Genomic DNA, 12688 nt, shown 5'->3' with positions numbered 1-12688 from the left:
AAAAATCGAGGGGGAAAAAAAGGTACATCTATATTACTTTCAAGAATAAAGATTAAATAAATATATAAATAAATAAATAAATAAATAAATGTCTTGCTTAAGATATCTTGCTAATAAACAGTGGGTAAAATCCAAACCCACATCTGAGAAGCCTGTGCCATTTCTATTATACTTAACAGATAGGGAGACTTTCACCTAACCCTACCACGTGCAGCGGAAATACTTGTTTTCTTCTATAAAAGGGCAGCTTTTCTGTTCAGTTTTATGTAGTTTTAATTTTCCTTTTATTTAAACTGCTTTTGACACAGGTTGTTCCAATTATGTGTTCTATTTGTCCCCTGAAGGGTAAAATTCCAGAGAGTAAGTTTCCTAGACAGCTTTTAAAATGTTAATAGCCAATATAGACATTCAAAAAGTTCAGAGCAGTTATCTCTAAGAGGAGGGATTTCAAACAGCTTGAATGTTCTTCCTTAAACTTGTTAAAAATCAAACGATTCATCTTCTCTACATTATCCAGACTTAAAACCACCTTTGCATCCCCCACTGTACTGTACTTACTAGGTGCTCAGTAGCAGGTGCTGCATAAATCACTGTTTTCTAAACTTCGGCCACATCTGTGTACTCTCTGTGTTATTTACTTAATGTCTTTCTTTAAACCAATTCACTTTTTAAAAAAATATATTTTATTGATTTTTTACAGAGAGGAAGGGAGAGAGATAGAGAATTAGAAACATCGATGAGAGAGAAACATCGATCAGCTGCCTCCTACACATCCCCCACTGGGGTACATGCCCTTCTCCGGAATCGAACCTGGGACCCCTCAGTCTGCAGACCGACGCTCTATCCACTCAGCCAAACCGGTTTCGGCCAATTCACTTTTTAAAAAATATTTTTTTATTGATTTCAGAGAGGAAAGGAGAGGGAGAGATAGAAATATCAATGATGAGAGAGAATCATTGATCAGCTGCGTCCTGCATGCCCCACACTGGGGATCCCACAACCTGAGCAGTGCCTTGCCTAGAAATCGAACTGAGATCTCCTGGTTCATAGGTCGATGCCCAACACTGAGCCACTAACCCAACTCACTTTTTAAAACTGAGCCTCATCCTAAATGACAATATTCATGAAATCATAATATGCTAGTTTTCTTTTTCCTAATATACAGTAGTAAATATAGCTACTCAAACTCACAATGATATACTACTTAAAATCACCTCACCAGTGGGACATACACTGGAAAGCACTACAGTTAATGAATGTTGAGTCCATCTTTGACCTTCTCCTTCACTCCACATAACAGCAATCAGCAAGTACTTTAAATCCATCTTTTATTGTTACTCTCCCACTTATTCTGACCTCTCACTCTGGTGCAGGCCCTCATTGTCTCATGCTTGTCTTTGCTCTCTCCTATATGCTGCCACGAAATTTTTATCTTCCTAAAACAAGATTTGGCCTCTATACTCAAGTCAATCTAAACTTTTCAGGCCATTGGACACAACCACTTGATGTCTTCAAGAAGGAGTATTTTACAAACTGGTCCTGGCCTATGTTTTCATCTCATTCTCAGAGAATCCATTCAATCATCAGTCTCAGAATAGCCACTGTATAGTCAGTTGTTGTTGTTTTTGGTCTCTTTAGCTTTATTAATTTCATGTCTTCAATGTGAAGAGGCCCATCCTCAAGTCAAATCCTGTCTAGTTCAAATATTCTCTTTTAAGAAATCTGTCTGATCATTAGAATCTGCATTAACTAAAAGCCACACTACTAAAAGCCACACTACTTCGGCTACTTAGGATATTTACCACACTTTGCCTTAAAGTATGGGCTATTTGTGTACATATCTAGTCTTCTTCACTATAGGTTCTTTAGGGTAGGGCTATGTCTAATATATCTTCATCTTGTAACTTATACATAGATGCTAAAATATCTGTAGTTATCAATGAAATAAAGCAGGCTCTTTAAGAAGCCAGAAAATAATTCAAATTCCATTCAATATGCTTCAAAGGACTAACCAATCTTTTTAAAACTTTAAGCCAAAGAGTACTGTTCTCATAGATATTAAAGATCTAATTTCATTACATTGCTTAAAGTTAGTGAATCACTACCTATGTCTAGCTTTGGCTATAATGCAATCCACCCTGTATGTGGATACCTCTTAGTAGGTTGCTTTGCTGAATTTGAATGACTCCTCAGTGTTGTCACTGGGTTAGCCTTTCTGGACTCCAGTTTTCCTAACTACAAGATGACCTTAAGATCTCTCCCTGGCTTAAAATCCTATGACCCTTGGTCAGACCACAGTGATCTTTATTCCAAAATCCTAACAAGTGGGATAACCACACTTAAAAAATAAATACAATCAAATGAGTTAAGCTTCTCCCAATGCTATTTAATCCCTTCACAGAATTTTGTTCCATCTACATATTTATAACAGGCTAGGCATTTTACTAGACCATCTTTTTAAGTCAAAGCAGATGCCTGAATGATAGTAATTATTTTCTGGTATGTAGACGATATAAAATGAACTAAAGGTATTTCTAATATAGGGTGGGGCAAAAGTGGGTTTACAGTTGTTTGTATAGAAAGTAATACAATAATTAATAAACAATAATACAAGAATAAATTCTGAGTTTTGCATACTCACAACTGTAAACCTACCTTTGACCCACCCTGTATATTATTTCATTTAATCTTCATGACCCTAAAAGGTAGACATCTTTAGCCCAGTATCTCTCAACTCAGAGTGATCTTGCCCTGCCAGCCCCCACCCCCACAGATATCAGGCAATGTCTAGAGACGTTTTTGGTAGTCACATCTGTTGGGGTGGCAAGGCGGTGGTAGTGGTGCTGATGCTGGCATCTAGTGGAGAGAGGCCAGGAATTCTGTTAAACATCCTATGATACACAAGACATCCTCCCATAACTAAATATTATCTGGCCCAAATGTCAACAATGCTGAAGTGAGAAACCCCAGTAGCATCATCTTTTAGTTAAGAAACCAATGATTTGCCTGGCCGGCAGTTGAGCGTCAACCTATGAACCAGGAGGTCACAGTTCAATTCCCGGTCAGGGCACACGCCTGGGTTGCGGGTTTGATCCCTAGTGTGGGGCATGCAGGAGGTAGCTGATCAGTGATTCTCTCTCATCATTGATGTTTCTATCTCTCTCTCACTTTCCCTTCCTCTCTGAAATAAATAAAAACATATATATTAAAAAAAAACACCCCAACAATTTAGAAAGCTTAACATACTTGCCCAGCATTACACAGATTCAAAATCATCTCTGAATGACACCAAAGCCAACAGAACATCATACCTACAAATACTGGTGACTACTTCTGATTACATTTGTATCGTTTCTTATCATTGTCTCTCCCCTTCCCCCATTAGTCTTAGCACTTTAGACTTCGCTAGTCAGCATCAGCTGACCTCATCCAGGAAAGGACTCAGAAAAAGCTTCCTCAGACTCTCAGGTCAGACTTAAGAAATGCCTTTTCTTGTGTTCTCACTGCATCCAGTATACATAGCTTCACTGTGGCAATTACTATGTTGTACTGTGATTGTATAAGTTCCTTGAGAGCAAGGGTTTGCCTCTTTAAGTTTGTATTCCAAGTGCCAAGCAAAATATCTTAGCACGGAGTATACATTTCATAAATATTTGTTAAATAAACAAAAGAAAACTGACCAAATTACATAATGTACCCAAGGACACACAGCTACTAAATGACAGAACCAAGTCTCTCCGTTGCCAGAGCCTATAATTATTGTCTCAATGAAACTAAAAATGAGATGTCTATCTCCTCTTTATCCTGCCTGTGGGATTTCTTTGATCATAAACATATCAGGAATAGAGATAAAGCCCCTGTTTTAAAGATAGCTTATAATCATAAGAATTTTCCTATCTTATGCTTCTAATTTTAATGTGTACATTCTGCAAAAGTTTGCAAGGTCGTCAGCATGTATAATAGTGAGGATCTCTCCCAAATACCAGAATTATAAAGGGGCCATGGTGTTTGTATTTGACAGTCTCCCTGAATTCAACACTTACAGAAAAGTGGATGATACCTAGAGTCGTCACAGAAACTGTTTATAAAAACTAAACCAGTCTCTTAGGAAAAGAAGAACTCACTTTAACTTTAGCTTTTATTTCTTCACTGTCCCCTTCTCCATCATTGCGGGGTTCCATGCCAGACTCCTCCCGGATGTCTTTGTTTAGTACAGAATACTCTTCTAGTAGAGTGTCAAACAAAACTATTCGCTTGTTCTTGAAGAAGCCATAAAAATAAGCATTGCTGTGGGCAGAGCGTTTAGATCCTAAGGAAAAGACAGTTCAAAGCACGGAAAATAATTAAAAAGTCTGGGGTCCTTTGGAGAGACTCCTAGAAATTGAATTACTGGAAAGGACATTAACATTTTCAAATGGTTTAATACCTGAAGAAACTGTATCAACATAAATCACCACCAGCAGTGCAGAGTGTCTGTTTACCTGTAGTCTTGCCAACAGAGATGTGTGCTCATCATGTGTGCTTATTGTAGAGCAATAAGCAAGTAAGGAAAACTTAAATATCCAGCAGCAGCAAAACGATTAAATTATTGTAAAGCTATGAGATGGCAACATTATACTAGAGTTAGAAACATTGATGAGAGAGAAACATCGATCAGCTGCCACCTGCACACCGCCTACTGGGGATATGCCCGCAACCAAGGTACATGCCCTTGACTGGAATCAAACCTGGGACCCTTCAGTCCGCAGGCCGACGCTCTATCCACTGAGCCAAACCAGTTAGGACCAAAATTATACTTTTGAAGAATGTTAACAAGATAGGAAAAAGTTTCACCAATATAATGAGGATTAAAACTTTATGTACCTAAGGTTCCATTATTGTCATGAAAAAAATATACATGTAAATAGAAAAGTATAAACAAAAGCCTATTAAGAAATATATCAAAATACTGAAGTATTAAAAAAACCCACTGAAGTATTTATCACTGGCTTCTAGAACTATGGATTTTTGTTCCCCTTGTCTATTTTCCAAGGCTTGTAAGTATACACACTTCTATATTCAGAAAATAATTAAAGCTATTTTTTAAAACACTGGGGAAAAATACCTAAATTTTTAACAGTGGCTAACAGTAGCTGAACAAACTATAATTACTTTTTATTTTCTTTATTTATGTATTTTTATTTTCTAAATGTTCTATAATGTGCAGTGAATTTAATAATTACGAGCAGACTTTGGGCTCAAATCTTGGATCTGCCATGTATTAGCTGTGGAGTAAGAAACTTTCTTAAATTTCTTCAAGCTTTATTTACCTGTTTATGATGCAAGCCAATATCTATGTCATTGGATTAGGGTAAGGATTACATGAGAAATTCTAAGTAAATCAATTAGTATACTGCCTGATCCATATAAACTATTATTATTTACATACTTTTAAAAAGTAATAACAAAATATTTGTTTCTCTTGAGAATTTTAGATCTCTCACAGAAATGTGAATTAAAAAATATTTTTTTATTGATTTCAAAGAGGAAGAGAGAGGGACAGATAGGAACATTGATGAGAGAGAACCACTGATCGGCTGCCTCTTGCACACCTCCTACTAGGACTGAGCCTGCCACCGGGGCATGTGCCGTGACAGGGAATCGAACCGGTAACCTCCTGGTTCGTGGGACAATGCTCAACCACTGAGCCACGCTGGCCGGACAGAAATGTGAGTTTTTATCTACTCATATTTCTAATGTAAAGCATGTTTATTAGTATATTTAGAATATAGTATATTCTATATATATAGCAGTACATTTGACAATTATGTTTAGAATACAGTAGGCTTTGATAAATAGTGGCATTTACTTATTTATTTTTCAGTTTTTGTTTAATTGCCAAATATGTGGTCCAATTTTGCTAGTAATATAGGGTCTGGAAAGCCGTGTATCAAACTGAGGTCTTATACTTTTCATTTCTGTCTTGTTTTTTTAAAAAATTTATTTAAAAATATTTCTTAGATGGTGCCTGAAGTTATTTACAGAAGCAGGCAGATTGTAGGCATATAAATAAAATAAAATTAACATCTTAATATCTCCCACTGGTCCAAGTGTCTCAAAGTATGGCCCAAGGAACATCTCCACCAAAATCACCACAGGCGCTTGTTAGAAAGCAAACACCAGAAACACCTGTGAGGTCAGACCTCTGGGAATGGAGGCCAGCAATTTATCTTTTAACGAACTCTCCAGGGAATTCTTATACAGTTCTCACTAAGGTTTAAGAGTCCCTGCATTAGACCATAAGCTTTTTGTATTTCTGTGCCTGGCACGTAGTATATATTCAATAGTGCTCGTTTACTAAATGGATTAATGATGCCACTTGAGGTGTGAGGCAATGTATTTGAGAACTCGAAAAATCAAAATGTTCTATGCAAATGCAAGGCACTGCCATCTGTATCATTTTTGTTTATGATCTTAATCAACCTCTCAGCAGCATCTGCAGTTGACCACTCCCTCCTTGAAACACTTTCTTTTCCTACTTAAAAAGAAACAGCATTTTCTCCTCTTTTCCTTCCTATCTCAATGGTCTCTCCTCTGTGTCCGATGCTGGCTCTTCCTCTCCTGCTGACTCTGGCCTGAGCCCCACTCTCTTCTCTAAACGTCCTTATCCGTGGCATTAAACACACCTATGTGCCAGATCTTCCCTGTCAATATTGCTGGCCCTGGCCTCTCCCTAGAATGCCAAACTCATACACCCAGCTATTTGCTATCTCTACATCTCCCCATGAATGTCTATAGTGCATATTTGTTGCTTATATTCTTATGTGTGGCATCTTCCCTGCCCAGGACTGGAATCTCTGTTCAGAGTTAAGGGAATTCAAACCATGTAAAACTTGTGAGAGACTGCTTCTCATTTAAGAAATACAAAAAGACACATATTTGCTTCCCCAGCATTCCTGACAGCTAGCCCTGTGCCTTGGCTCAGTCAATCAAATGCACCCACTGGGGACTCTGGATAGTTAGCACTAGAAGCAGGGCAGTGAGGAACTAATTCTGTAGGTGCTAGTGGCAGGGCTGTTAGGGGTGCAAACTGCTGAATCCAACAGAAGGAGGCAACAGCAGTGCCCTCCCAGACTGGTCTGCAGTGAAATTCTGAGTTCCCCATCTCCCTATGGAACAGCCCATCTTCTAAGCTTGGTAAACTTAATTTCCTGGTGATTCTGTAAGCTATCAAATAGTGTTTCAAAAAGCAACTATTTTCTGCTTACATTAGCCAGTTGGTTTCTACTACCTGTTTGCCACTAACTATTGCCTGCAGAATTCTAATTCAATGTTCAACAGATATCTCAATATACAGCACATCCAACATAAATTCGCATAAACCTGCTATTCCCCAGTTTTTCCAATATCAGTAAACTATCATTTATCCAATTGCTCAGGCTAAAAATCTAGGTTATCATCCTTGATGTCTCCCCTTCTCCCATAATCTTTTCCATATAATCTATTAGTATAGTCCCATCAACTCCACCTCCAGAACACATCCCCAGTGCAACCACTTCTCTCCTTCAATCACTACTGCCCTAGTCTAAGCTACTACTCTCCCCTACCTGGATTACTAGAACCTCCTCCTAACGGCTCTCCCTGCTTCTACCCCTGCCGCCCCTACAATCTATTCTCCATAGCAAACCAAGATATTTTAAAAATACGAACCAGACCATGTCACTTTCCTGCCTAAAACCTTCAATGGCTTTTCCCCTTGAAGTTAAAATAAAACCCAAGCTCCTTCCCCTGATTTACAAAGGCCCTCGTGGTCTGAATCTTGCCTGTCTCAGATTTCATGTCCTAACACTCCTGCTAAGTGGCAGCCACATTGGACTTTTTCTGTGTCTTCATGATTCAAAGCTCTGGAAGGTCGTTCTATTGATTTCAGCATGCACGGCTCCTTTCTTCAGGTCTCAGCTTACATTCATTTGCTCAGTGAGGTCTTGCCTGATGACCCGCTAAAGCAGCGGTTCTCAACCTGTGGGTCGCGACCCCTTTGGCGGTTGAATGACCCTTTCACAGGGGTCGCCTAAGACCATCCTGCATATCAGATATTTACAGTATGATTCATAACAGTAGCAACATTACAGTTATGAAGTAGCAACGCAAATAATTTTATGGTTGGGTCACAACATGAGGGCCAGAAGGTTGAGAACCACTGCTCTAAAGTATCTACTCAGTCATTCTTCATCACATCACACTGGTTAATTCTCTGCATAGCACTTGCTCTCTGATATTTTCTTGGCTTCTCACTATTACATTCCTATTAATTTACAAATCTGTAATGTGTTGTTATTGTTAGTAACAACATTCACTCATTCAAAATATTTTTGAGGACTGTTACCATTCTTAACAACAATAAAAGCTTACATTACCAATGAGAAAACGTCTGTTTAGCAAAGTTAAGTTGCCCAGTCATACAGGTAACTGTGACAGAGCTAGGATTCAACGAAGACTATTAACTCCTCAGCCTACCCTCTGAAATTCTACCCCTCCACCTACTCAAATCTTGATTTTCTATAAACTCTCAGCTTATATTATAAACCTACATAAAGCCTTGCCTGACTATTTTATCTAAAATCATATATCACATATGTAAGTATCTCTACTGTCATATCATCAGCTGTGATTTCATGTTATCTGATTAGTAAAGACCCTGAGAAACTGTTGTACTGTACCAATTAGTGTGCTACTGTTAATGTTAACGAAGAGGAGTGATTCTCAGAGGCTAAAGAAGTAATATGAATCGGCTTATTCTCCTATCATTTCCCCATGGAAATGTTCCAATTGTACCTTTAGTTGACCTATTTAACCTCAGAAGCTACCAAATATCTGAGATTTCTATACTCTCCTAATTGCTGATAATTCATTCATTCCAGTTGTGACCATCTCTGTTCTCACCTGGCCCCGAAATTACGTAATTCTGTTTCTATTCATTCATCTAATATAACTGCTTCTCATTGGTGATTTTTTAGTTTAAATGATGGATGGACAAACTATGGCTTGCAGGCTCAATCTAATCTGCTACTTATTTTTATACATAAAGTTTTATAGAACACAGCCATGCTCATATTTATGTATAATCTATGCTGTTTGGCACTATAATGGCATAGTTGAATAGCTTCAACAAAGAACATACGCCTGCAAAGCCTAAAATACTTATTATCTATGGCATTACAGAAAATGTTTGCCAAACCGTGGTTTAGAGGAAGCAAAACTGAAAGCCAGAGTGGTAAAGTGATCTGTCCAAGATTCCACAGCTGGTAAGTAACAGAGGCAAAACCAGCCTTGTTCATTTACATGGATTTTAATGTAAAGATTCTGAAAGTCATGGTACCACACAACAGTTTTAATTGACATCTCTGTAAACTTCCTTGAGCTTTTAGTAGTCTTATGTAAGCTCCTAGATAACTTACCTCTACCCAAATTACAGTTTTTGGTAATTTGCAGGTTTTCACAATCAGAGTCTTCCAGAACACTAGAAGTTTTGTTGAAGGAGACAAAGCCAGTAACAATGGCTTTATGAGCCTAAAACTAGTGCTAAATGGAATGACTATACAACAGTCCTACTTAATTACTAGGTGCCAGGCAGGTAACAAAGTCCATAAGTCAGTCTAATATGCATGCTATTAAAGGGAGTGACAAAGGCCTTGGCCCAAAATTAAAAACAATATTGTAAAGCCAACCAAACACAGCTTCAGGCAAGAATGGGATTTGACACCAAGCCACCAGTTTCTATCCCTGGACTATATCATCAATTCCTATAAATCTTAAAACGTCAAAATGTAAAATCTTAACCTTTAGATAACAAAATTTTAAACAAACCGATTTGTTCATTTATTAAAGTTTTAAGAATAAAGTTCTCAAATAAACCACTCAAACGAAATCTTCTTACCCCCAGTAGCCTTACCTTCAACAACATACACCTTAGTCAATGGAAAGTCAATACTCTTTGCCATTATTTCAATTTCTTGTTTAAGCTTTCCCTCAGGTAGCGGTGTGAATTTGTCAAATAAAGGGGCAATATAATCAGCATAGATTGTGACAAGCACCTGAAAAGTAAATGTCAGAACAACCTATGAACATGTTCTTAAAAAAACTACTCATTATACAGATTCAATTACATTGAAACAATTATGTGATCCTAACCTTGAGAGCAGGGACCTTATCTACTAGTATTTGTTCTGGTATTCCCAGTCCCAAATTATACCAAATTCATCAATCTGTTTGATGAATTAAATCAATATGAATAGTCTCAAAGTGGTAATAACTGAAAAGTCAAATGGTCCATTCAAAACTATCTTGGGAATTTCATAAGCCCATAAGAAGTTGGAATGCTGCCTTTTAAAGTAACCATGACAGATCTGAAGTCTTTGCTAAAAAAAATTACTGGCACCTGACTGTGTGCTGTCTTATTTCGTTGGTCAGCTAAAATTACCTACAGTTCACAACTGTACACTTGGTTGAAACAGCATTTCTTTAAGTATTTTGGAAGCATTTCCTCTCACTTCGTTTGCCATTCAACAGATATTTGTAAATCCAACTAGTGCCCATTTTCTAATGTTGATCCCACCAGTGGGAAGTGAAGTAATGAGCATCACGCTAATTCAGACTAAAATAAACCTGCTCATTGGTGTAGTTAAGAGATGACAGATGATATTTTCTAGGGGCTGTCAACAGACAATTTTCATTGTGTTGTAGTGTTTGTGTTGTGAAACAGTTTAGAATGTGGGAAGGAGAAGAGGAAAAGAAGATGTGAATGAAGGAAAATGAAGGGGGATGAGAGAAAAAGGGAGGGAGAAGGAAGAGAGGAGAGAAGTAATGGGGAGAAGAGCAGAAGGAGAAGGTAGGGAGAACAGGGGGAAAGGAGGGAGGAAGGAACATAGAAGGGAGAAGGGAGAGAAGGAAAAGGGAGAAAGGAGGAATGAAAAAGCAGAGGAAGAAAGCAAAGAAAAACCAGGTACATTTATGCTTTCTTCTTGTCCCTCTTCAATCTATTTTCTTCAAAACAGCCTTGATTTTTAGGCAACGGAGCTCAGTCAAGAGTCATTAAATTACCAAAGTGTGTCATCCATTCTGGTGGCAACTCATAAATGCATAGCCCAAAATTGCCTGACAACTGGATCATTAAAAGTAACAACTAGCTTCTAGGATCTGTAAAAGTCAACATAAGGAGAAGAAAATCTGTCAGAGTCAATTCTCCTATTTTTATAACCCAAAGCAGAAACCAACAGGGGAATTTATGAGCACTTATATGTATTTTATCTGCTCCTTAATAACTGTTTACATGCTAATGAAGACTATACCATAATTACACCACTAAGGAAATTTGTAAAAAACATGAAACAAAAATTTTACTCACCAGAGAAACAGCTAATGTGAACAGCCAGGCGTAAATAAAAAAATAGTCACCCCCAATTTTAATAATGTAAAGTAGAAGTGAAGACACAGGCAATAAAATGCACTGAGTCACAATAAATTTTTTGATTGCATCTTTCATGAAGAACCCCAGAGTCTGAAAAAAGAAAACATCACAAGAAACTGAGAAACTGCTACTAAATAACTAATTAATGAATATAAAGGATACATTATTAAAGTAAATTTAAAAATTAAAAGGCAGCCCTGACTGGTTTGGCCCAGTGGATGGAGCGTCGACCAGTGGACTGGAGGGTCCCGGGTTCGATCTCGGTCAAGGGCATGTGCCTTGGTTGCGGGCGCATCCCCGGTGGGGAGTGTGCGGGGGGCAGCTGAATTGATGTTTCTCTCTCATCGATGTTCTAGTTCTTTGTCCCTCTCCCTTTCTCTCTGTAGAAAATCAATAAAATATTAAAAAAAAAAAGGCAGTAACACTATATTATATGACACTAGATAACCCAAGACAATAACTAAATGTCTTACATTCTACAGTTTAAAATAAACTCATTTAAATGTCAGCTGAAAGGCATTAGACATTAGAGTGCTAGAAGAGCTTATGGCAAGACTTTAAACTACAATCTTTGCCACATGCAGTTCCCTTTTTTCTCAACTAATTCATGCTCTACAACAGCAAATCATGAGCACAAAAGGTCTTCACATTTAAGAGAGAACACTTGCATTTTCTATTATACCTGTTGATTGAAACCATGTTTTTCTTCTATCACAAAAGTATTATAAAGACTCCATGGCAAACCAGTCAATGCACTAAAAAGTGTAGCCATCAGCAGAAACACCAAAGACTGAGTGATCTAAAGACAAGAAGGAAAAAAAACACAAAACATGGCAGTTTTTATAGTGTAATATTAATTCATTCTTAAAATGAATTCTCAGTGAACAAATTGATAAGCAATTGCTGAGTACCTACTAGATCTCAAGCAATGTGTCTGATTCTATGGCTAATACAAGGTCTGAAACATCATCTATACCTTCAAAGTTTACTTCTTAGAGAAGGAGGCAAAAAAAACCCAAAACAATTCCTCTTTTCTTACACAGGCACTGTATGAAGTTACCTAAAGGCATATAAACAGTTGAAAGATTTGGAAATCCCATAGGCAGCAAAATATCAGACATATGCCATAGCACTATCTTTACCAATACATCTCCTAGGACAATGGAAACTAAGGAGAAAAATCAACAAATGGGACTACATCAAAATAAAGAGCTTCTGCACTGCAAAGAAACTACCAACAAA

General features: G+C 37.6%; 1 protein-coding gene across 1 annotated transcript in view; it reads right to left on the bottom strand.

The window, feature by feature from the left end:
• ZMPSTE24 (zinc metallopeptidase STE24) overlaps positions 1–12688 on the bottom strand; it is a 32795-nt gene that overhangs the window by 9060 nt on the left and 11047 nt on the right. The window contains exons 4-7 of the mRNA XM_006757974.1: positions 12129–12245; positions 11384–11536; positions 9932–10073; positions 4125–4309 (exon numbers count right to left, since the gene is read on the bottom strand). Coding sequence (XP_006758037.1) covers positions 4125–4309; positions 9932–10073; positions 11384–11536; positions 12129–12245 — 597 coding nt within the window. The remainder of the gene's footprint in view (positions 1–4124; positions 4310–9931; positions 10074–11383; positions 11537–12128; positions 12246–12688) is intronic.

The sequence above is a fragment of the Myotis davidii genome, unplaced genomic scaffold (genome assembly GCF_000327345.1).
Source record: "Myotis davidii unplaced genomic scaffold, ASM32734v1 scaffold1815, whole genome shotgun sequence".
In the NCBI taxonomy this organism is placed as follows: Eukaryota; Metazoa; Chordata; class Mammalia; order Chiroptera; family Vespertilionidae; genus Myotis; species Myotis davidii.
Note: the sequence above shows the minus strand (reverse complement) of the source record. Positions and strands in the feature narration are given on the sequence as shown.